This window comes from Manis pentadactyla, chromosome 9, assembly GCF_030020395.1.
Source record: "Manis pentadactyla isolate mManPen7 chromosome 9, mManPen7.hap1, whole genome shotgun sequence".
NCBI lineage: Eukaryota > Metazoa > Chordata > Mammalia > Pholidota > Manidae > Manis > Manis pentadactyla.
In genome coordinates this window covers 29,801,086-29,827,971 of record NC_080027.1, presented here as the reverse complement: position 1 = coordinate 29,827,971, position 26,886 = coordinate 29,801,086, and the positions used below count along the sequence as shown (strand labels likewise).

Sequence of the window (26,886 nt, the reverse complement as noted above, 5' to 3'; positions counted from 1 at the left end):
CAGGAATAATTTTATCCTGTGGGCTCCTAGGCATTGTAGGTTAATTGTCTGTCATTGCTCTCAATCATAGCCCAATACCACACATCGGCTTTATAAGTGGAAGTTTAATTTGACTTAGCTTTTGCATCATAAGGGTGAGATAAACAATAGTTTGAATAGTTTGTTTCCTTAAATTATAGATATAAAATCATATTTATGAGTTAACAGCATCTTAATATCAGACCTTAACTTCATAAAATCAGATTACAAGGTTGTGGTTACAAGGACAACAGAAATGACATGGTGTCTTGATTTTCTTTCAACAGAAATGCGCACGCAAATAACTAATGCTGAGAAATTATTTCTTGAGAAACTCAGTGAGAAGGAATATTGGGAAGAGTACAAGAATGTAGGGAGTGAACAGCATGCTAAACTCATTATCTCCTTACAAAATGACATCAGTAGAGTTAAAGAGAATGCAGAGAAAATGTCAGGTCAGTTGTAACAAAGCTGGTTCAAATTCAGTAAAAAACTTGAGGGGGCAGACATTTGGTGGAAGAAAAACCTGGGTACTCCCCGCATCATTCATTCCTCTCTGCTGTCAGCGCAAACAGCTATGAACCGTGCGTGGAATGGGATGGAGGGAGGGGGAGAAGCGCTGGCTGAGGAAGAAGCTCCCCTCAGCAGGTGATGTCTGCACACCCCCACACCCCATGTGGAGCAGGTTCCTCTCAGGAAAGGAATTCGCCTGAGGCAAGCCAGAGCAGCTCAGCCAGGCTCCACAACCACAGTCTTGGCAGAGAAACACCCAGGCAAATGCCATGCTGTAGGCAGAAAACTGGAGAACAAATGTGAGCTGGGAAGTGGAGAGGGTAGTGCAGGATGGCTTCAGGTGGGATGAAGCTTACCAGGCCTCAGTCAAGGAGCCATGAGGCCACCTCTCTGTTGCTGAGGTGAGCCCAGTGGCTTAAAAAGAACATCAGAGACCCCAGAGACAAGACAGTCACAGGATGGAATAAATGGGAGAAATCTGGCCCATAAGAGCCCTGTGGGTGGATGGCAGCTCTGAGCCCAGCTGGTGACGGTGCCCTGGGTTGTAGGGCATCAAGCGGCCTTGTTTCCATGATCCCCTGCTGGGAGCCTGTCTGGACACCCTGCTCTGGACCAATTATTGTGTCAGTTTCTCAGCTTAGGGCCTCTGCACCACAATGGTAAATTTGCAAACTTGCCCCCAAATCAGTCTGGGCTTGGGGTTCCAGTTTTCCAAAGGTTCTTCTCCCCAAAGGAAAAGGAGAGAATAAAGTGATACCCTTCTACCCCTGTCTATCTGCAGCCACTCAGGTCCTCTCTGAATAGAATACTATTACCAGTCTCTTGTGTAGCCTCTGTCAGAAGTATGCCATGCAAGTGGCAATGTATACAAAGCATGCGACATATACCATTTTCACTTGCTTTGTCATTAACAATATGGATATCCTTACAGATCAGTGCATACTGGCCCTTCTTCATTCTTCCAATGTCTACTTTGTTTTGCTGCTCTCTAATGTTTATAACCAGTCCCCTACTCTTAAGCCTTTGTTTCCTATCCTTTACTATGACAAATAATGCTGCAATGACTATCCTTACCCATATCTCATTTGACTGGAATGAATATCCGTGTACTTAAGTAATTTATGTGTATATTTACAGAGGAAATGGCTGGTCCAAATGACTGTTTATTTTTATTCATTTTGATAGGCATGGCCCTCCATAGAGGTTGTACCCAGTTTAGTCCTCCCAGTGTGCACAAGGATGCCTGTTTCCCACACTTTCAACAACAGGGAATGTTACTCAACTTTCTGTTCTTTGCCCATCTTATAGGTAGAAAACATTATCTCATTGTAACTCTAATTTTCATTTCTTTTATTATAAAAGATAGTGAATATCTTTTCATAAGTTCAAGAACCACATGAATTTCCTTTTCTGTGAAAGAACCACCTATGCACATACTTCATCCATTTTTCTGTTATGTGGTTGAGCTCTTTATATTTTATGGAAACAAGCTCTTTAACTGTGATATAAAGTATACATTTTCCTTGTTATTAGTCTTGTTTGCAGGGTATATTTATGAGGAATTTTTGTGGTTTTATATACCCAATTTTGTAGTCCTTGTTTTATGATTTCTGACATTATGAATAAATGCTTCAGTATTTTCTTCTTGTATTTTTATGGCTTTATGTTTATATTTAAATATTCAATTTTTTTTGTGAGGTAGGAAACAACTTTATTTCTGCCAAATGGTTTTCCAGTGGTTTCAACATCATCTATCAAATAATCCATTTTTACCCTGCTGATTTGAAATGTTGACTTTATCATACTTTGTATTTGGGTCTCTTTCTACATTTTCTATTCTGTTCCACTGATCTATGTAATTGTGCACCAGTACCATTCTTTTAATAGAGTTATCATTATGGTATGTTAAAAATTCTAAATATTTTTCCAGCATTTCTTTATTTTATATTTTTAAAGTAGGAAGAGTGATCGTCTCATATCAACTTAACCCATTATCTTGATCAGAAATTTGGGTGATTTGAGCTAAAAATTTTCATGCTGTTGTATCCAATTTGGGGATGGTGGTAATAACACTTACATACTAAATTACTTGCTGGTCGAACTTCTTTGTAGAACCGATTTTAGGTGTTATGGGAAAATGGTGGCTATGGGCTCCTTGCATTTGCCCTTAGTTTTAGGTGCTTCCAGCCATGCAGGTAGCAGCAGCGACTCTGGATACCTGGGGCCCCTGATGGATAACAAATGTGCAGGACACCTAAACGGGTTTACCTAAAGCCTTATTCCCATTCTCCCTCCTCTCCCAACTCCTCCCTCCCTCCTGATGTGTCTGGAATTCTCCTCCCACACCCGTGACCATGGGGTTTGCGTCAGTTGGCTGCTTTACTTACAGTCCTGTCCAGATCTGCTGTGAGAGAGCTGGTAGGCAGTCCTGTTAAATCTTGCCTGAGCTCTGACTGGAGAGAGGGATGATGGTGCCCTAGCAGAGAGATAAGGGTCTGCATTTGTGGGGGTTGGCGGCGGAGGAGATTCAGAGCTAGAGGCCAAAGGAAAAGTTGTAGTTGTTCCTCCAAGGACAATATGTTCCCTGCATCAGGGGAATGCAGGTGAAGTAAGACTTGCATGGGGGGAAAGTAGTCCTCTGAAAAACCTATAAGAACACCCCCATGAGACGAGGATTCAACCTTGAATGCCAACCTTAAAGGATCAGGAAGTGGGACATTAGCCTGAGATACTATCGGTCAGTGAGAGCTTTCTTGTTCCTTCTCCTGTTCCCCTTCAGTCCTGAGGGAGGGGGCAGAGAAGCTCAAGTCAGAGGAAATAGTAGTACGTCCAAGCAGGGTGGGAACAGCCTTAACTTTGAATGAAGTTTACAGTTTTGATTATTACAAAAGATTGGATATATTAATTACTGACTGGAAGACCTCTTATTATCACAAAGGAGCCAGAAAATTCATAGGATTTGCCATGCATCTTACTGAGAGTTGCTAGACTCACAATATGAATTTTAAAGGCAAGGGATAAAAATAAGGTTGCTTACCTAAGTGTCCCTCAGTAGATGAATGGATAAAGAAGATGTGGTACATATACACAATGGAATACCATTCAGCCATAAGAAAGAAACAAATCCTACCATTTGCAACAACATGGATGGAGCTAGAGGGTATTATGCTCAGTGAAATCAGTAAAACAGAGAAAGACAAATACCAAATGATTTCCCTCATTTTTTTTTGGTGGAGAACGAAGCAAAACTGAATGAACAAAATAGCAGCAGACTCAAGAGATTCCAAGAAGGGACTAGTGGTTCTCAAAGGGGAGGGCAGGTGGGGAGGGAGAGAGGGAGAAGGGGATTGAGGGGTATTATGATTGGCACACATGGTGTGGGGGGGGTCATGGGGAAGACAGTGTAGCACAGAGGAGACAAGTAATGACTCTGTGGCATCTTACTACACTGAGGGACAGTGACCGCAATGGGGCAGGGGGGTACTCAATAATATGGATGAATGTAGTAACCACATATGTAGAAACCTTCATATCATATCAATGATACCTTAATTAAAAAAATAATAAGGTTCCTTAATATCCCAAGGTCATGTTTGCTGGATGTGACACCTGTAGTGAGGAATGGAAGAACAGAAGTCAGCAAGAGAAGGCCGTGGGATCAGTGGTGGCCCTCGGGATGGCTCCTCCCTACATGTCTCTCTCCTAGTCTGTGACTGTCTCCCTCATGGAGCCCCTGCTTTGCTCTGTGTCCTGTCCCCATTCTCTTCTTGCTTCCCCAGACCAATTCTTACAGTATTCTGCAGCCCAGATTCTGAAAAGAGCCGCTGTGATCACCTGCCTAATCAAAGATAGGCAAAGCCATTTGCCCGTGCCTCCTCTTGGTCATCAGACAGCCCAGCCTGCACCATTCCACGGGCAGCTGTCCAGCCCTGTGCTGGGAGCATGGGAGGAACACCTAGAGCTGCTTCTCTGACACTTCAGCAAGGAGATCTTGGGATGCTGGTTCTAGGAAACACAGTCACTGACATATCCAGGACAAGGCTTTTTTTTCTCACCAAAATGAAAGGGAACCTTTCATTAGGTCTAGGAATATAGAAAGGGTGGGGTTATTACAAGTCATTAGCTATTAGAATCACAGGGCATTTTTACTTTTGTTCTTTACTAGGAACACAGGACAAGGATCCTAAAAAGTCCATGTACACCAACAGCAAGTTAGAAGACTTGGGTTCAAGTACACTTACAAAGAGTGGAGTTTTTTTGAGCATGAATTTCCTCATCTGTAAAGTGAGAGTTCTTCTGTGACCGACAAGAGAACTCACTGTTCCAGCACCTGCTTTTCTACACCTTTATCTCATCTAACCCTTATAGGTTCCTTTGCATTAGACATCACTGTGCCCAGTTTAAAGATAAGGAAACAGAGGCCCAGTGAAGTTAATCACCTTAACCAACCTTAAAAATTTAGTGAGTAATGGAAATGAGATTCGAACTTAGGTGTGTCAGACCCCAAACCTATATGCTTCAAATAGTCCTCCCAGCTCTGAGATTTAGTAAGGAATGGATGGCTCTCTAACACGACACTGTGCCTGAAGAGACTGGCCAGTAACACCACCTGCCCCTGCTTAATCTTCTCCAGAAGGATCTGGAAGGAGGCCCCACCATGGGAGAGGAGTGTCAGGACAAGGAAGCTGTGAGACAGCAAACTCCCAAAAAGCTGTGAGGAGCAAACCAAAGTAGAGCCAGACACCACAAAGACGGCAAAATAGTGCCAAGCCAGCTGCAGCCAGCATGGTTTTGCAGCCAGCTTCTGAAGGGTGACCGCAGGAGACTGGGCATCTGAGAACAAGGGGTCTGAAGGCAGTTGTAATCTCCCCCTTGCAACGGCTCAGACTTTTATGAGGAGACATTTATAAACTCCCAGATTTTTGGCCGTATTCATAAATGAGTGGTTAATTGTTATCTGAAGCAGCATCTGAATCACAAAAGATAACAAGGAAGTTTTCCCACCCTCCCTTGTGCTGGTTACTCAGCTTTGAAGAGGAAAAACAGTCATAGATTTTTATGTGGAATTTCAAACAGAGTTGGATGTTACTCTTGCTTTTCCCTCAAAATTAATATGGCAACAGAAAGAGCTAGAACTTTAGTCGGTGCATATTTGGTATGATTTACAAAGCAAAGAATTAATGTTTAATGGTATCAAGCTCCAGGTTTTATGGTTTCTTTCAGATGCTAGAACGTAAAATCCATAATAGCTAAATTTCTGATTCACTGGAACTTCAGGATTCATTGCTGTATTTTGCTCAGTAGAAGTTTCAAATAAATACCCAGTATTAGTCCAGTGGACTGGGCTCTGAATTGAAAAAGAAACTCCATCAAAAATGTGATGGGAATCATTAAAATATTCAAGTGATTACTTAGACTGAGAGTAAGAACAATACAGGCTTTACAGATTAACATATGTAGGTTGGAATAATGAAGATTTCCATTTTCTTATCTCCAGATGTCAAGTTAGACTACCCCCCAGAACCTAATGAGCTCTCTTATTATAACCCTGCCTCAGACAGACACTCTTGTTCCAACTCTATTAGAGGCAGAAACTGACTGTTCCTGGCCCTTCCACAACTTGGAAGCACTCTCCCCTTTTCTCCTTTTACTCCCCCTTCCTCTCCCCACCAAAGTCACCACTGATGCCATCATTTGCTGTAGCTACCGTGGTGCTGAAGCCTCAGATCACTGTCTGCCAAAGGCTTACAGTTTGTCTATTTTAACTTTCTTCAAAGTATTATTCAGTATCTGTTGTGGCCCAGGGACTGTAATAGAAAGAGATGGAGAGACTGTAATAGAAAGAGATGGAGTTTTTACACTCTGCTTTCAGTTTTCATATGACAGGGGAAGCAGTTATGCCAGCACAAAGTACAGAGGAGGACAGAAGAATTCCTGCCTCCTTCCCCTCCCTCCCCCTTTCCAGAGTCTTAGTTTGGCTGTAAATTATTAAAAGACCAGACCCACAGATCTCTTTCCCTGCAGCCTAAGATCCCTGAGAGTTCTGCTTTGATTGACTTGGTCTGTGGGGAAATTTTTCCCTTCCAAACAGTGTCCTTCATGGCAGTTAGATCCCACAGCACTATTGGTGCAATACTGCTGTTCAGTTACGGAATAAGTTAAATGGGTCCTTGTGGAACAGGCCAGAAATCTAGCAACCATAATTGTCAATGTCATTTATATGGGAAAACATTTTCTGACTTCCAAGTAATTACCCTTTAGATGTTATGACTAAAACACGATTAATGAAGACATAAAACAGAGACGTTATCATATAAAGCACAGCTATCTTTGATTATTCTCAGATTTGGAGTAGGACTTGTTACCCACTGCTGACTACCTCACTTTATTCAGTCTTTGCTCAAATGTTACCAGCTCTGGAAAGCTTTCTCTCATCAACTTATGTAAAATACAGATTTTTGGTTTTGCTTCACCACACACATCACCACCTGGAATATTATTTATTTGCTTGTTTACTTATTTATGGCCTGGCTTCTTCACTAGAATGTGGATATCATAAGGGCAGGAATTTTGTCTCTTAGTCAGCAGTATCTCACTGCCTTAAGTGTCATACACAGTAAAAAGGCTCGATTGTTATTTGTTGAATAGAAGAATGAACACACTGGACTCATTCATCCAGCTTGTTTCTCCCCACTCTCTAAAGCAGCCGTCATGTCTCTACATTCGGCTTTCCATAAGTGGGTATGGGTAATATGATCAGGTAGACATCTTTCAAGGCCAAACATTTTAAGATCCTGTGCTCTCTCAATTCTGACATTTATGATATAAGAAAATCTGGAAAGGAGAGAATCTGCTTACTTCTTCATCTCTGTCCCCCCTTTCTTGCTCAGAAGAAGTTCTTCTGGCTTTCATAGCTCCTTGACCTCTCTCTTTCCTCTTCTCATTCTTTCCTGTCCCAGGAAACACATGCCAAAGATATTGGAAATTTAGTGTTACAGAGTCAGATGTACAGGATGCAACTAGAGTGGATAATCAAATTTTCTTTACATTTCTGTTGTGGAATCAGAAGTTGGGTGATAGGAAGGGTAGAAGGCCACACACATGCTAAATTCTCCCTTTGGAGAGAGAATCCTTTGAAAACATAAATATTCTTGGGAGAGTTATCATCTTAACCTAATTCACATTAAAGTGTTAGCAAGTTATTGGAACCTTTCTCCTCATTGGAGGTACCAGACACTTCAGTGAAAATGTACTCAGAAAACTCAGGGGAAAAAATGTGAAGAAAGGAGAGGATCACGTGAGATGAAAATCTGTTAACATCTCAATTTTACCTAGAATTAGCCTTGTTAAGGCTTCTACTTTTCTTTTTAAAGAACACTATAAAATCACTCTGGAAGATGCTAGAAAGAGAATTATCAAAGAAACTTTGCTGCAACTGGACCAAAAGAAGGAATGGGCCACACAGGTATATTTCAGTTTTCTTAAAAACAAAACTTTTCTCATTTTTTTCTTGTAGTATATTATATAATGGTTAAGAACTTGAGTTCTGAAATTAGGCAGTTTAAATCACAATTCTGTCACTGGGTGTATAAACTGAGTTTATTACTTGACTTCTGGGCTTCAGTTTCCTAATCTATAAAAAGTAGACAATAATAATATTTATTGTTAACGAATAGTGTGAAGATTGAATGAGATGATTTAAATAGCATAGTGTCTCATAAGGAGCAAGAGCTCAGGAACTGTTATTCAGTTATTTTTAGGTATAATAATAATAATGGCTACAACAAATTATTAAATAAAAGTTTTGGGATGAATTATAGAATTAAATAAAATTTGTCTAAAAAGTACTTTCTTATGTTTCCAAATCTAAGAGAGTGCACTTTACATTGCTGAAGCTTTGATTATTCTCAGATTTGGAGTAGGACTTGTTAGACCACTTGTTACATATCTGGTCTTTGATGTTTTCTGAAGTTCTTCACTGAATTTCAGTTGCTATTGTTTGTTGCTTAACAATAATAAGAAACACTGCTGACTACCTCACTTTATTGGAAGTGGTTCAATTGTTCTTTCAGTGTTACTATTCTATTGCATGATTTTCAATGAATTACACAAATGCAGAGTATTATGGAGAACTGACCAATGGTTGGTTGGCTCATGCAGTGCAGCCACTTTGTGACTGAATGTGACTGAATGGTAAGATCCACAATTAAATGATCTGACCATAATTAAGGTGATTAAAAATGTGTATGTGATCAAATATGGCTCAAGTATACATGTTCAGTACATATGAGGACTGTTTCAGATACCGTTCCAAACATTTTACATCTAAGTCTCTCCACAACCTTATAAAGGAGGGACTTGCCAGTGAGAAGCAAAATTTTGTGACTTGCCCAGAGCACATGGCAGAATAAAGATTCAACTCATCTCCTTCAGATCACTGTTCTTATCATTACATTTTCCTTTCTCTACATGCCAAGCCACCAAGCATGTGAAAGACTTTTCCTCACTTTATCTAGCTATTGTAGCATATAGTTTAACTTCCTATAGTCTACTCTTGTGCAACCTTGACTGCACATTGGAGTCACCCAAGGCAGGCAGTGCCTGGGCCCCATGCAGAGAGATGTTCATGTAATTAGCCTAGGGCGCTGCCTGGGCATCTGAATTTTTTAGAGTCCGGGAGATTCTAATGTGTGGCCAAAGTTGAAAACCACTGTTCCATTTTCAGTGAATTAAGTCATTACCCAACTAATTTCAGTTACTAGCTATTTCTTACTTTTGTTTAAATGAAAGTTTGTGTTTGAGGAGACTTTAAAAATATCAGTTGTATCTGGAATATAAAAGTTCCTGGTTCCTGGGAAATGTAGGTCCACTCTTAGTTTAATTTGCATGACTTAAAGAAAAAAGAATTACTGCCAATCATCCAACCCTAAAAACTCAAATGAATTCATCCTTAACATATTTTAAAATGATTATGGCCTAGAAGAGTTTTCCTAATTTCTCTTCTTTTGGTTTTTCCCTTCAGTTAGTGAATATTGAATTTATAACATGGTGAACATGAAAAAGATATCTCCCAGATAAATACAATCTATCATCTACTGTAAAGTTCCTTTGGGTGACACTATAAATATCCAAGGACTTGAAAGTAAATTTACATTTTATGAACCTACTGACAAACTCAGACTTTTCCCGATTTCTTTGTCTAAAATGCCTTTGTCCAGGAGAATGCCTGCCTCCCAGTTGTCTGCCACCCTGAAACTATTTGCTGTTAGGTTTGTAAATATGTATATTGTGATTACTGAAATACAGAAATCTTTCAAATTAAAAAGTAGCAATGTAATCTATTTATGCTTTTGCTGTATGTTGGATTATGTCTGTAACTATAAACTTAAAGAATGTTTGATTACAGTTTAGCCATCTTAATTGGTGGAGATGATCAGTTAATGATTAATTTCACCATGGGAGTCAGATTTAGTCATAACAGAGGCCAAATTCTCTGAATTGGTCCTATTAGGCAGTGTAAGTCAGCAAAGACAACATAATAGGATAGAAAAGAAAGAACAATGAATCAAACGTTTTTAAGGTATGTCTCCAAAGTAATTTCAAAATGTAATTTAAAAGATAAGTTGATTGCATAACACTATTACTAAAACTGTGAATTGCCATATGACAACTCTTCCCTAATACAGACACTTTGTTTTAGAATGCTGTAAGGTTCCTTGACAAGGGCAACTATAGAGAGATTTGGGAGAATGACTGGCTAAAAAAGGAGGTAAGTGGAATTTTAGAAAAACAATTTCTTCTTATTTTTTTGAACCAGACATGACTTTTACTTAAGAGCAGAAGCCATGGGAAAAGCATGGAATTGTGACTGACTAGGGTAAAAAAAGTTCTAATCTTATTACCAGCTGTTATTCAACAAATATAACTTTGTTATTCAACAAATATAAATAAAATTTATTTTTCAACAAATATAAATAAACTCAATAATAACCAGAAATCATTTTGGGCAGCACAATTCACACAATGTACTCAAACATACAGAGCTTCTTTATGCTCCCACACTGACTGGTCTTCCTCAGGACCTGACTTCCTCCTGGGTGATAGGAGCAAGGCTAAAGGATCATTCTAACATCACTCTCTGCTGTTTAAAATTGACTCTTTGGGATAGCATGACCTCCTTTGAATAAATGTTCAGCATTTTAGATTTCCTTTCCTCTGTCTGCTCTTCTCCAAGATGGATGCTGGATGTACATGGGCTACATGCCCTTCTGTGGGGCATGTTACCACAGAGAGCTCAGATATAAGGGGTTTCCTTTGGGTCCTTGCTCCCTCGGCCTTCCCGCTGTGGAGGAAGTGCTTCGGTTTGCTCCCTGCACAGGTGGCTCCTAAAATAGGCTGCTCTGGCCTTCTGGACATTGCATTGCAGCCAACACCACACCCACAGTTACAGCTAACGGTCAGGATGGCCCTGTCACTGCAGTTTCTACACCTAATTCCAGCTTGGTCCTCGGGCTCCCTCCCCACCTTTGTAGGGGGCACACAGGAGCTGGTGGAGCCACTGTGCTGCCTTAGAGTCAGCCGCCCACATGTCTCCCTATTCCAGGGCTCTCCCTGTCTGTCACCGTCTCCCTGAACTGCTCTTGCTGGATGTGGTCATGTGAGGACTGCTAGACCTTCTTTGTTGTGAGCCACTGCCCTGCTTTCTTTACATATGTACACACTAGACCCTCTGCCCTTACCTCCTCACGGTCATCTGCCTAGAAAACTCTAACTCTTCCTTTAGGCACAGGCTTTGGTTATTAATTTCTTTGTGAAACATTATGTAATTCCACCAGGTTATTAATTTCTTTGTGAAACATTTTGTTATTCCCCCAGGAAGTCCTGAGTGCTTATTTTCCCTAGTGCTCCATTGTTTCATTTTAACTCTTGCTAAAAAATACGATGAAATTTTTTATGCATCTGTCTCTACACTGCATAGAGCAGACTATTCCTTTCAACTATATATTCATAAAACCTAATAAGTAATCTATGCTTATTAAATAGTTACTAAATGAGAGACTGTCCATGAGTATAGATATACCCTTGGAGGGATGAATCAACATATGGCTTTGATCTTGGGTGAAGATGTGGGGCCATGTTGGATGAAACAGGCAAATAATATCTGGCCTACATGTTACCAGAGTGCTAGAGGATGTGCAGAACTCACTGCTCTGAAATTCCTTTTACATCGGAACAAGCAGCCACTTAGCCTGTGCTTACATGCCATCTGTGAAACAAAACTATCTTTTGAGAGAATTAACTTAGAGTATACACACAACTCTTGCTAGCAAGTTATTTGTATGTGATTCTCAAATGCACATCTTCAGCTCTGAGTGTGTGCCCTTAGCTCTGGGCCTATGTTTGTATTTGCCTGCCAGAGATTTCCACATGGATATCATAAAGGCACTTCAAATTCAATGTACCTAAAGCAGAACTCATTAAGTTCCCCCTTAAATTTTCTCTTCCTGCATTTCCTTTTCCACCATCTGCTCAGATGCCAGAGGTGAAAAGGTCACTGTCATCTTCCCCTCTTCCCTTTTCCTTGTCCCCTATTTGACTGAATAGAGTGGGTGAGTCTAGGAAACAAGGAATTTAAAAATTAACTTGTCAGTAGATGAATGGATAAAGCAGAGGTGGTACATATACACAATGGAATATTATTCAGCCGTAAGAAGAAAACAAATCCTACCATTTGCAGCAACATGGATGGAGCTAGAGGGTATTATGCTCAGTGAAATAAGTCAAGCGGAGAAAGACAGGTACCAAATGATTTCACTCATCTGTGGAGTATAAGAACAAAGGAAAAACTGAAGGAACAAAACAGCAGCAGAATCACAGAACCCAAGAATGGACTAATGGTTACCAAAGGGAAAGGGACTGGGGAGGATGGGTGGGAAGGGAGGGATAAGGGGGATAAGGGGCATTATGATTAGCACACATGATGTGGGGGAGCAGGCATGGGGAGGGCTGTACAACACAGAGAAGACAAATAGTGATTCTACAGCATCTTACTACGCTGATGGACAGTGACTGTAATGGGGTATGTGGGGGGAACTTGATAATGGGGGGAGTCTAGTAACCATAATGTTGCTCACGTAATGGTACATTAATGACACCAAAATAAAAAAATTAAACATAAAAAAAATTAATTTGTTTCTGTGATATTGACAATTATCTTTAAATTTCCTTTATAAAGTCATGATGAACTGGAACCTATACTATTTCCAAAAATTAATCAAGATGAATGTCCAATTTCAAAAAATAAGTAGTAACTTTTATAACTCAAGGTGAGCTTAACAGTTAAAGAATATTACGGAGGAATTTAGTTTTGACACTTAAATACAACAGTATGATCCTAATGATAATAATTTAACAATTCAAATTTAAAATTTTACAAGATGTCATACATATTAGGTTTAGAGAAAATGATTGCAAAAATTTATATTTGACTGATAAAAAAAATGCCATTTTGGTGCCTTGATCCTTCCTACTAAATTACATTTTGTTTCATTTTTTACTTCTCATGGTTCAGTAGAAATAAAAGACAGAAAAAAATGTTGTTTAATTAAATCATGAGCAAAATGAGTTTATTAATGAAGGACAAATCATTTTAAGGAAGCTTAATAGATTTAATTTTTCTTTATTTCAATAAATACTTATTTTAGCATTATTAAATTTGCTCACATAATGAATTGAAACCATTTCTGGTTATAAGTACTATCACTCAAGTAAAAATTGCCTGGAAATAGAATAATGCAGTCAGTTTCTCCAAGGAAGGTTTAGAATGAGTAACAAGGGATATTTAATATTAGAACTCCTGAAAATATTTCTCCATTTAACTCTCTCTCAACGATAACCAAAAACTTAGATATCTGGGTAAGATATGAGACATCCTATGCATGACTTTCATTATCTGGTTTTACTAAGCATGCTTATTAGGAAAATGAAGACAATTCAAATTTCCAAATGACTTAGACTAACTTAACAAAATGAAAAGTCAGAAAAACTAGACAAAAGGATTTAAAGAGTCTAGCAATCAGAGTTTCAAGTGTGGGGAGACATAAAGCAGGATTCTGCAGGAGAAAACTTCAAGAGCATACATTTAATTCAGGACCTAAGCCCCTGACTTATAAAAGTTTTAACTAAATTATCTTTTCCAATTTCTTAAATACGTTTCCTGAGTATTTGTGGAGAAGCAGGAGTTGGGAGAGAAAAATGGTCTTTCACTGCTTCCTTCTCACTTCCTTACTCCAGAAATCTAAAGGTATTCAATATGGCTATAAAAAGGAACTAATTTTCATTTCCCTAACATTTCAAAAGGCTGCTAGGGAGATAGTAATTGACGGGAACCTTGCACAGTACTTTAAAGGGTTGGGTGATGTCACAGGATATCCTTAGCTTGAAAGATTAGACTTAACTCCCCAAAAGAGCCCTCATTCCCAGCTTTGGAAGGAGACCAAGAACTGTGTGTGCTGCCTCCCAGGCATGCAAAGCCCTTAGGTCAAACATTTCCAAATGTTCTGTGAATTCCCTCTGTTTACAACCTCTAACCATAATTCCTTTCTCATCCTTTGACATTTGAAAATTATAAACTATGCTTAAGGCATTCAAGCTGGTAATCAACCTGATTATCTCTCAAAGTATGAGATCCTAACCCCTAGCTTTCTAGCTTTCTAATTTAGTATTATGGACTTAAATGGTCTTGCTAAATTGTTTAAGGCAGGTAAATAATGAATCTTTTTTTCCTAACTCTAAGCCATTGGCAATATTTGAGCCTTTTCTATGGCACTGGAGATGTCTTATATTATAATTGCATATTTGCTAACCAGATTATAAACTGTTTATGGGGGAAGGAAGCATGCCTTATTCACTTTCGTACCCTACTGCACCTTGCATGGAACTCTGCCAGTAGTAAGAATTCAAGCATTTAATAAATGACTTACATGATAGAAATATACCTGTGGTAATATACTGAGTGCTTCCAAATTTCAAAATGCAAAATTAAGTCTCAGTTACAAATAAAAAATGTTCCTCATCTCTTTCAGAGCACCCTTCTCAGTTACACTCTTGTCAACTCAAAGACACTGACTCTAAACCCCTAAGCCTTTTTTGTTTCATTGTTTCATTCCCTGGAGACACTTACTTTTTCCAGTTTATCTATTATTCTCACCAGCCTATCACTTTCTATTTTATACTCTTCGAATTCTTCTATTTTCCTGATCTCTCCCCAGGAGCACCTCTCAATCCAGCACCTGAGTAGCTCATGCTATTTTAGGTGGACAGAGAGGTTAAGTTGGGGTTCTATCAAGTAACATTCTTCTATACATTCTTCCCACTATCAGGCCTTCTCTAGACAAAAGTTATCAAAATACACTTCTTAAAGACTGATGGGAACTTTTATCAATATGACTGGCAAATTTTGTTCATATTTGCATTAGCCATATTTCTTCAGTAAACATTAATTAGCCTGCTTTGTCTATCAATCACCTTCCATCGCCTGCAAAATAAAAATAAGACTTTAGCATTATTTGGCTCTTGCCTAATTGTTCAGTTTCTCTCCTACTTGGCCCTACTCCCACTTTGTATCTATCCACACCAAAATACCTTTACACAAAATGTGCCTTTACACATTTGGTTCCTTCTGCCTAGAATGTACCCGCCCTTGTCTCCCTAGAGAATCTCTACTTGGCCTTCAAGCTCCAGATGAGATGTCATTCCTTCTATTAATCCCCCTGTCCCCCTTCACACCTAGCAGATAGAAGTTGAAACTCCGAGTCCTCCCACAGCGCCTGGATAGCTGCCAGTATGATTTTATCGTACTGTTTTCTGTTTTTATCACTATCTTTCCCGCTAGGCTAAGAGATCCTTAAAGGTTATAGTGCCTTGTTGATCTATGTTCCCAAAGTACTTTAGTTTTGGGCACATAGTAGGCACACAATACAATTGAATGAATGAATGAATGAACAAGCAATATTTTACCTTCCTGATAATTTTCAGAACTACCCCAGCACTCAGAGAAAAGATAATGATAATACAGAGGCTGATAGAAAGGGTTACTAGGCCTGCACTTCTCTTCTTTAAAATGACATAATACAGTATTTTTTCCAGCATTATTAGTTTTCTGTATTGTTTATAATTAACCCTAGATAAATCTTCATTAAATGACAAATATACCATATTGATATCTTAGTCCTATTTTCGTGTTTATCTCTGCCTCCAGCTCACAGGTAAGTCCAGAGATGTCTTTGAAAGGCGGAAGGAACGCTCCCTGCCACTCAGTGTGATGCCTAATCCTGCAAACCGATTCCGCAAAGGGTCCGCAAATGGCTTGGAGAAGAGTCCTGCCCTTTCAATCCTGAGCGGAAGGGCAAAGTACACACAGCAACAACTAAGTCAGGATAAATCTTCCCCTCAGGCAAATGCACTTTTAGGAGTTGGAATTTTTACAGAAAATTAAATAGAACTAAGCCAGTAAGTTCTAACCACATCCATTCTCTTCTTCTGAGAACAGATTGCAAATCACAGGAAGGAAGTTGAAGAATTGGAAAATACTATTCATGAACTGGAAGAAGAAAATTTGGTGCTTATTGATCAACTATTCAACTGTAGACTTGCGGATCTCAAAATACCCAGGTGAGGGCCATTAACCTATCTAGAAAGTATTTTGTAAACATCTGTATCCATAAAGTGATTTTTTAAAGATGATTTAATTCTTTAATGCTCCAGCCAGACTGTAATAGTTAAAAAGAAAGGAACTCATAAAATAGCCATGGTGAAGGTATAAGATTACTATAATGGACCATTGGTACAGCACAAACTTTGACTTGCTTTTTTTTAGTAATACTCTATGGTCATAATAGCAAACACTTAACGTGATTGTCACAAGCCTCTGGGCCAGTGGGCAAAATAGATGTGAAAATAAATGCTTATTTTATTTTCATGTCTACATGAAAACCGTGCAGCAGAAGATGTACAAGGTATGGAGTTAGCACAAAGCAGGGAGGGAACTTTGTGGTAGCTCCTTGAGGTATTCTGAGCTTCAGGTTACCTTGTGGATTATAGAATTATTTCTTTTGATAGTTAATGAAAGAGTCAAAGTACTTTCTAGACAGAGAAAATAGCCTGGCATCTGAAGTCACATTTATTCCTACAAGAGAAACAAATGCATACATGGCTTTGTACTTTAGGTTACCTCTCTTTCTTACCTGACAAAAAAAAGTCTTAATATACCAGTCATAATGGAAAACTAGGGGCTGGGAATATGGAATTAAAACTCAAAGTGGCCAATGATTCTGTAACATCTTCCTATGTTGACAGATAGTATCTGCACTAGTTGGGGTGAGGATTTAGTAATGTGAGTAACTGTTGATCCACTGTGTTGTATACTTGAAACCAATATAAGATTGTATATAAACTATACTTCAATAAAAAAAAACTCAAAGTGGCATTCACAATTTGAACAAATAGTCAGAAACAGGAAATAATCTAAAAAGTGACATTTTTGGGAGAGGGGAGACAAATCACACAAGTGTAGGGTAAGATGGGAGGGAAATGTCTGGGCCTAGAAATTAAAGCAGTGAAGTTCAACATAGTGGGAGGGGCAGGAAAACATCTTAACAAGGTAGCTCCTGTTGCTTGTGTGGCATGGAAGAATACTATTTTAAACCTAATAAAGTATTTTTTGTTTACAAGTTTCCTGTGTTCCAAGAAGGGTGGACATAGGTACATCGGAGGATTTTTGTTTGTTGGGTTCAGTGATGGTGTCAGGACACAAGATTGGAGAAACTGGGAGGGAGTGTGGTTACTTGAGAGGCCGAAAGCTGGGTGGGGCAGGGCAGGGAGAGAGGCTACCTGCCTCCCTGCCAGTCTGTGTGTGCCTCACTGGAGATGATGCAGGCAGGCAGACTGGGTGAACTGTTTGCTGGATTCCTGTGTTGCTGCTCTTGTGTGCTGGGGGCCTTGGGAGCTCCTTTGGGGTGGGGGCCTTACTGGCCTCCCAGAGGCCAAGCTTTTGGCAGCCCTCCTGTCTGTTCAGGCCTCCAGCTCCACGCTCCTGTCCTGCCTCTCCTCTTTGCCATCTGCTGCTGCTCACACTTTCTCTGCAGTCATTCTCACCTCTGCCAGCTGGCGCTGGTGCTGTGGCTTCTCACAGCTGCTCTACCTGCTGTCCATGGTCCTCTTTTCTGAACTGACCAAACTTGAGCAAAGAGCCACCCCTGAAATGCCACCTCAACTTCCTGCTTCAGCCAGCTCAGTCTGGTGTATCTGACTCGGTGGTAACGGGCACTAACGGGACGTGAAGTGGTAATAATAACAAAGGGGAATTCTTTCACTGGCCAGAGAAAACTTGGCAAGGACAGGAAGGAGATGAGAAACTTTTAATGGTGATTTTCATTAAGTTGTTCTCTCTGTTGTATGCATTTTAATCGTATCTTCTGTCTTTCCCACAAAAATCAGTAAAATCCACCTTGTTCATCAGTGTTTCTTGAGTTGCTTTCTTTAGTGAGAGAGGGGTGCTTAGTCTTTTTTCAGAGCTGGGAGAGATGTAATACAAATCTGTCCAAGAGAAAAAAACAGCCTGATGGCATTTGTAAGAACTAGGTTCAGTGCCCTGGTGGTGCTTCCCTGACACCCTGAACTGTACTTTTGTAACCAGCATTTATCACACTCGAGATTACTTATTGAATGTCTGTTTCCTTACTAGATTGTAAACTCCTTGAGGCATGTGTTTAGGACATTTTAGAAAGAGCTGCATAAAGAAAGAGAGAAATGTGTAAATCCTCAATTATCTGCAGCACTGCTTATTCAGGATAACTTTGAGTGTATTCAGGGGCATTTTCAAGTCAAAGAAATATAACACATTATATATTTTATGGTAACTGCCCTTTCCACCTCTTTCTTGAGAACTAATACTAGTAGGAGGGTAAGAAATAGATATGAGCTGTCCCCCATGGACATGCAGAAACTTCTGTTTTCCTATTTGGATGAAGATGGGGTGTTCTAGCTAATAGAGTTACTACATTTCCCATCCAGTGCTCCCCAAACTTATCCCATCACAGCTCACATAGAATGCCACAGGATTTGATACATGAGGTGAGGCAAGGGTCAGCCAGCAGGGCCTCCAGTGCCACAGAGCTAAGGCTAAGTGGACCAACTCCTACTAATGTGACACTGACTTCATACACAATGACATTCTTTAAAATATTTTCTGTATCATTACATATCAAGTATTGTTGTCCTATGATGGTACAGAAGTGACAACAAACTAATGATTAAGAGAGAAACCAGATTTATAAAGGTTATAACATTTAGTAAGACCTTAATTATTCAAAATGATAAAACCAGAAAAGAATTCTATGGCTTCTGACATGTGTACCTGCAGACCAGAGCTACATGTGAAACTGACCTTTACTAAATTGAGCCTTAACAAGTTTTTACAGATATAAATACTGTATGTAGTGACATTATTTGTGGGAGCCTTAAGAATTTTGACAAACACTTTATTCATGTTCTTTAACTGACAGCCTGTGAGCCAGGGGATTCACTTTGCTGAACTGCTAAGAATGACGGGTGGTTTGAATACCTGCAAGGGCCCAGTTGCTTCATGCTGTCTTCAGGCAAACTGCATGGAAAAGCCAAATGGAGCTTTCACGGCATCTTATTTTCTGATTGAAAACTCAGTGGGCATCTGAAAAGCAGAGCACAGAATTAAATATATGTGCAGAGAGCTGCAACAGCAGACATACAGCTCACCAGGCTATAGCCGGAATATGCTGCTCACTGAAAGCCAGCCCCTAGGCGTCATCTTGGACTCCCGCTGCTCACTGTCTTCCTCTTTTCCTCTTCATTTTAAAACCATCCCAGTCAGGCCATGATCACTCCTCACCTGGGTTACTACAGCCATGACCTAACTGGTATCCTGCTCACGCTCATGTGGGACTCTCAGGGTGTTACTCCGTTCACGGAATGACGCCCAACCCCAAGCTCTCCTCTGGCAAACAGCTGCTGGCACTTCAGTGCTCAGCAGAGGGCCCATCTCTTCCCAGTAAACCTTCCCTCACCTCCTAAAGCCGAGTCAGGCACTTCTCATGTCTCACTTTATGCTCATTACCCATCACGGCACCAACCATCACCCTAACATACTGAAAGCCTGTCCACCACCCTGCTGGGCCCTAGGCTCCTCAGGGTAGAAACTACATTTCATTTCTCATGGGTGTGTTTCCTGCACCTGGCAAAGCGCAGGCACTAGTGAGGCAGTGGATTGTTCACTGACAGAGGCCTTTGTTACTTGTTCTTTTAGGCAGCTGTATCTCACCCAAGCTGCTGGACAGGAAGTGCCACCTGAGGAAAAGTATCTGGAGCTGCCAGAAACCTATATAGGTATGATTTTATTGTAAAGGTGATGTTTTAATTTGACATTTATTAAGCATCTATTACAGACAGGTACCTCATATCCAAGAACTATTTAGGGTATAGACACCCGCCAGCTCCTCCGTATTTTCTTGCCGCACATGTCCTAGCCCATGTCTTTTCTCTAGACCTATCAAAGTTATCACATTTCACAGCAAATTGAACAAATACTGGTGGAGAGGGATGGAGTGTTGTCTACTGCGGCATGGTTAGGGTTCCAATTTAGCTGACCAACCAAAATACTGACATATGTGTAGGTTTTCATATGATTACTCTAACTTATTAGCTAACAGAAAGAAATACAACTGAGATAAAATTTCTAAAAATGGGACTCTCGCTTTAACACATAGATTCTACATTTCTGCTTCTGAGAGGTCTTTCAAATTAATAAGTAATGTGACAAAGTATGTACTGTATTTTTTTTAATCTGTCCAAACTGTACACATAATTCATTTGCATTCATCCCAGGAAAGTCAGAATTGCAACCTGTGGAAGCAAAGATGAGCTCCTCAGTGGAAGGCAGTCCTTTACACCTTAGTGACAAGGACAGCGTCAGACACGGCCAGCACCGGCAGACGGATGAAGAGGGCTCACACACCAAGTCTGGGGCCTCCGCTATGAAATATTTACTGTATGAGGATGAGCAGGATTTCAAGGTAAGATTCATGAGAAAACAACTTGACTAGTAAGAGAATGTTCTATTAATGGAGAAAATTAAACTAAAATATGAGTATTAGAAAATTCTATTTGCAATTATTAGTAAAATTTGCCTACCATTCACCTCTCATTGAATATTAATTTCATGCTTCCTCTTATGCAGTTTGTTACATATATTCATTTATAGACCCCATTTCTAGTACACCATGTAAGCTGTCCAATGCTACATAACAAATTATCCCCAGACTCAGTGGCTTATGACAATAATCACTTACTCTCTTTCAGGACTCTGCTGGTTAGGAATTTGGGAAGGGCTCCGCCAAACAGTTCTCACTTGGGCTCTCAGGCAATTGAGTCATATGTTGGCTGGGGCTGCAGCCATCTGAAGGTTTGACTGGGGCAGGAGGATCCACTTCACACTGGTTCTCCCAAGTTGGTGCTGGCTAAACTGGGGCCTCAATTCCTCTACACATGGACCTTTCCCCAGAGCACCTCTGTTGTCCCTTTGTTATGGTGGCTGGCTTCTCCCAGAACAAACAATCCCAGAGGCCAAGATGAAGTACATGAAATGCTGCAATGTTTTGTATGATTTAGCCTTGTTAATCACACACCATCACTTCCGTCATGTGCTACTGATTGTGTAATTACAAAGTTCCACCCAAAGGGAGAGAGAATGAAGCTCCTGCATCTTGAAAGAGGAGGAAGCATCACATTTTAAGAAAATCATATGGAATAGGGTATCTGTTAGTGTGGCCATCTTTGAAAGTACAAACCACCACATGTACCATTAGGTGAAACTTGGAGTATCAAGTTTTCTCCTTTTAAAACCTTTTTGGTACATTCCAATTACTCCCACATCCACCCCTTGTTATTTTGATTCTTGGTACTACCAATGAAGTTTTCTTAAGACTTAAAATCTGATAGAAGTGATGTAAGAAAGCAGAAAAAAATGAACGAATCTACAAAAACCATTTTAACTATAAATCAGTCCTGCTACCATCAAATGACAATTTAAAGACTAACATTCTAACCTCTGTAGCATTCTAACACCCCCATGAGTATCTTGGAATCATGACACCTGGTATGTTATGATGACCTCAGGCTAATGGAAAATTGTCTATATAATTGGAAAATTACATACCATCTGGTTGACTGAAAAACCTTCTTACTTTCCATGAGAGTTTTTGATGTGGTGGAAATGGCACTGTGTATGCTACAGGCTGAATTGTGGCTCTCCTGCCCCACTCAAATTTGCATGCTGAAGACCAGACCTAATGCCCAATGTGACTATATTGGGAGATAAGTGTCTTTAGGAGGCAATTAAGGTTAAGTGAGGTCATAAAGATGGGACCCTAATCTGATAGGACTGTGGCCTTATAAGAAAAGGCTCTGCCTTACGAGGACACAGTGAGAACGCAGGCATCTGCAAACCAGGAAGAGAGCTCTCACCAGAACTCAGTCATGCTAGCACATCGACCTGGGACTTCCCAGGTTCCCAATCTGTGAGACACAAATTTCTGTTGTTTAAGCCACGCAGTCTATGGTATTTTGTTATGACAATCTGAGCAGACTAATACAGTGAATTACTTGAGAATCTTAATCCAGATGATGCTGAATTATGTGGTAGATGTCTATCAATTTGCTTTTCTCCTATCTTACAATTATTGTAGCTCTATGATGATATATATTTTAAACCAAATACAATCATATGTATTTTTGAGAAATAAAACATTGCCTTCCTTTTCCATTCTCTGGTTCTCCTAAATTCTCATAAATGTGGGAACCCCACAACATGTCATGTATTTGTTAGATGCTTGGGAATATGAGGGGAGAACAGGAAGAAATTAAGTCTCAAAAATGCCTATATGGCAGGCCCTATCCTCAAATCATTTACATGCTAGTAGAAGACAAATAAGAAAATCATAAATTACTGAACAAAAGGAATATCCCACCTGTATCTGTCTTCCTGATCAGTCTGTGAACTTACCACTGTACTCCAGCACTTGGTACAGGACCTGGTGCACAGTGAGAACTCAGGAAAGATTTGCTGAAGATTTGAAGGAATTCAAAAGAGAGAATTATGACTTGGGGAGTCTCCCCAAGAGAAAGGCACACTGGGGAGGGTGTGAGCTGTCTCCACCTAATTTGGGATTGGCTGTAGGATTTCATATAAATTAGACTTCTAATTCTGTTGGTTTGGCTTTGTGAAAAGCACAACCTTCTTGAAGACTTTGCTCAGTATTAGAATATCTATAGACAAAGTGATATTCAACACTTTTTAATTTTTTTACAGTTAAAGAGTTTAGAGGGTATTATCTGCCAACTTTGGCTGGTGCCTCTGACCCAATCTCCCAAAAGATGTGACTGCCAGCTTTGCTGACTGCTCCTTGGGCAATCTTGCCTACCACGCCCACGGGGTATATAAGTTTACTGAGTGGTTTTTTATTTACAGTAGCATTTTCACATGTTATATAGCATTCAGGCAATTAGGAAGGAAATGAGATCTATCAGATAAAGACCTACTGTAATAAAGAAAACCTAACCTATTGAGGCCAGTAATTTGTTGAATAACCTCTCCTATTATCTCTGTCTCTTCACCAACAGGATTATGTAAACCTGGGCCCCCTGAAAGTGAAACTCATGAGTGTTGTGGGCAAGAAAATGCCCATTCATTTTCAAGAGAAGGAAATTCCAGTCAAATTCTATGAAGATGTCAGGAGCCCGGAAAGCCACATCACATATAAAATGGTGAAGTCTTTCCTCTAACATTGAAAGCTACAAAGTAAAAACAACATCTTTTCCTTATACATTTTCTTTAGCAACTAAAAAGTATCAGTTGCCCACTGAATTTACAGTTTGGTCCATTTTTAAACCAGTTATTTCTAAAGGTCATAATTGCATTTAAAATCAAAGTTCCAAGTATCCAGCTATTCATTTATCTGCATAGCATGAGTGACAAAAATGAGAATACACTTTATATTTCCATATTCAAATATTCAGAAGCATGACAGTGGGCCCAAGATGGTCTCTGAGGTTCCTCACCACTTAAAAATTCCCTCATTAATCTATGATTCTAGTATGAAATAGCTCAATTAGAAATTCTTCTAAGACAATATGTAAGTTTGCATAGCACTGGATTACACATCTTTCTCTCTGTGGGTGCCAAACGAGACAGCTAGTCCACAATTCAAGCCTATTCTTCTTTACCCAAACACTACTTCTAATGAATATAACACATTGTAGAAACAAATAAATTTGAGGGTGGTAGTTTGTTGTACAAAAATATTGCACCCATAGGGAGATAACTCTCCAATCAGCTATATCAAGTAAACTGCTATGTCCTTATGCAAGATCATTACCACTTCCATCTTATGGGTACCACAAGCCAGGGACAGTGTGACTGCCTGAATTTGACATCAGCATTCTATTTTAAAGCTCGATCTACTTATAAAGATTTTTACAAGAAACACCTTTTAAATACAAGGCCACAGATAGATTAAAAGTAAGTATACCATGCAAACATTAGCCAAAATAAAGGTGATGTGACTATCAAAGTAGACTTTGAGGTTAAGAAGTATTAAGAGAAATAAAGAGAATATGAAGAGAAACATTTCATAACAACATACAGATCTGTCTGTACAGATGATATACAATTCTAAATTTGTATGCACCTAATAAACTTGATGTCCGAATACATAAAGTAAAATTTACCAAACTGAAAAACATTGTGGTAAACCATGTTATGTACATTTTACCACAATAAAAAAAGAAAAAAAGACATTCACAGGCAGACATAAAGATCTTACCACACCTCTCTCAATAATTCATAGGCCAACAGACAAAAAAAAAACTCTTTAAGGATATAAAAAGTTAAACATTTGTAGTATACATACTCTTTGCAAGTGCACATGCAACATTTACATTTTATCTCAATAATCTTGAAAAACTAGCAAAAATAAACCTTAAAGAAAGTAGAAGAAAGGAAGTAATGACAGAAATAAACATAAAGCCGACACATACAAGAGAAAATCAAGAAAGCCAAAAGCTGGTTCTTTGAAGGGTTAATGAAAATTGAGAACTCGTAGTAAGACTAATCAAAATATAGAGAAAAACAAATGAAAAAGGAAACATCACTACAGATTTTAGACATTATTAAAAAGATAGAGGAAATTAAGGGGACTTGAACTCTCATAAAATTGTTGATGGGAGCACAAATTGACGCAAAGACTTTGAAATACGTTTGACAGTATTAAACTGAATGTGTGTGTGTGTGTGTGTGTGTGTGCGTGTGCGCGTGTGTATTAAGTCATGATCTAGCAATTCCACTCTTGGCTTAATATGAGACAGAAATGTGAGCTTGTGTTTACCAGGAAACATGGATAAAAATGTTCCAGCACTTTCACTGATAAGAGTCAAAATTTGAAACAGCCCAAATGACCACTGACAGGAGAATATATAAATAAATTATGCTATAGTCACACAATAGTATACAGCAATGAAAAAGAATTAACTATTGCCAAATGTAAAATGTAGCTATATAGAGCAATCTTACAGACATAATATTGAGTGAAAATAATATTGAGCCACAAAAGAGCATACACACACAGTACGAACCCATTTACAGAACATGCAAAAACAGGACAAGCATAGCAGCCTTGATGATAGAAGTCAGCATAGTGGTTGCCTTTGTGGTGGTGAATGACTAGAATGGTACAGGAGGAGTTTTCTGGTAATCTTGACCTACTGGCAGGTAACACGGATGTATTTCATAAACATTCATCAAGCAGGACACTTATGATCTGTGTATTTGACTGATACATTTTACATTTCAAAAAGTTTTCTCCAAAATTATCCCTCAAATATCCTTATTTCAACCTATTCCATAAAGTGATGATGTAGAAAGGCTATGCTTATGTCTTGCTTTGAATATGGGAGCATGAGTGTGTCCCGACAGGAAGGCAGAATACTTTGTTAGGGTAGTCTTTCAAAGGTCAACAGAAACAGAAATGTCCTTGGAAAAGTTATAACTACATGGAGTGGATTTGCCAATTTTCTTTTTAACAAAGAAAGGTAAAACTTTTATAGATAAGATTTATCTTTACTCTTCTCAGGAAAAATAAAATTACTGACTTTCCACTGGGACAAATCAGCTTCCAGTAAGCTACAAATGAAGGCTATGTGACAGCTCACTGGTTTCAGGAGGTCAGCAGAAATTGACATTGCTTTTCTCTCATACTTGTAAAGTTCAGACCATGAGATTATTAAAACAAGCCAGGCATAACATGGACATGCCAATATTAATTTTATTACTTGTGGCAGTTTCTCCTTCACAATGTGAATTTGAATTGGAAGAAAATATCAAATGACTAAAAAGTCTTTATTTGCTGCCAAGAAGATGTCAAAGTCGAAAAGGCATCCTTTGGAAAAGGGGAAAAAGTTCTTTCCTTCTGTTAGTAACATTTCTTGTGTTTAGAATTTTCAGTATATCTAACAATCTGCCGGGTTTTCTGAACCCAAACTCTAAACAGACTAGGGTTGTAGTTTTGTTTGAAGCCATTACAAAGGAAGTCTCAATAAATTCATTTACCACTGAACTTCCTATCAGCATCACCTATTCAATGCAGCATTTATCAAGTCCTTCCAGTCAGGCACTGTGTGCAAGGCATTAAGGTGGCAAAATAAAACTGCCCCTTTCCTCAAGATGCTCATAGTTTAGTAAGAGTCTAATGGGCCAGAGAGGCCTCTCTGGGCTGGTAAAATCTGCTTTTGCTTTTCAGCACTAACAGCAGAGGAAGCAAGGAAAAGTAAGAGAAAGGAGAAGACATTCTAGATGGGTTAGGGGATTGTGTTTAACTTACAATGTTCTATTTTTAGCACCTTTAGAAAGAGATTTGGAAAATAAATTGTAAGATGAGTTCAGGAGGATTTTACGTAGGTTTCAGTTCTCAGAATAACAAGCATGTGAGTTTTATACATTGTTATTCATGATTTTGGGGTTGGGGAGAAGAGACTGGGTGTCAACAGCTTCAGCCTCAGGCTAGGAAATAGCTTATTTTTCTCCAGGAATTAGATAAACTTGAAGAAATTCAGGAGGTGTGAAGAGGGTAGAGTATAGGAAAACACATTCTGTGGAGTCAGGCTGGCTGCCTTGCATCTTGCGTAGTCACTTAACTTACCCAAAGAAAACAAGTTCTCAGATTCAAAAAGACATATGCACCCCTATGTTTATTGCAGCACTGGTTACAATAG

General features: G+C 39.3%; 1 protein-coding gene across 1 annotated transcript in view; it reads left to right on the top strand.

Moving 5' to 3' along the window:
- CCDC83 (coiled-coil domain containing 83) overlaps positions 1-24,010 on the top strand; it is a 41,687-nt gene extending 17,677 nt beyond the window's left edge. The window contains exons 4-10 of the mRNA XM_057507164.1: positions 306-473; positions 7,905-7,996; positions 10,232-10,300; positions 16,082-16,203; positions 19,871-19,950; positions 20,440-20,636; positions 23,242-24,010. Of these exons, the coding sequence (XP_057363147.1) occupies positions 306-473; positions 7,905-7,996; positions 10,232-10,300; positions 16,082-16,203; positions 19,871-19,950; positions 20,440-20,636; positions 23,242-23,403 (890 nt within the window). The 3' untranslated portion in view covers positions 23,404-24,010. The remainder of the gene's footprint in view (positions 1-305; positions 474-7,904; positions 7,997-10,231; positions 10,301-16,081; positions 16,204-19,870; positions 19,951-20,439; positions 20,637-23,241) is intronic.
- The last annotated feature ends 2,876 nt before the right edge of the window (positions 24,011-26,886 follow it).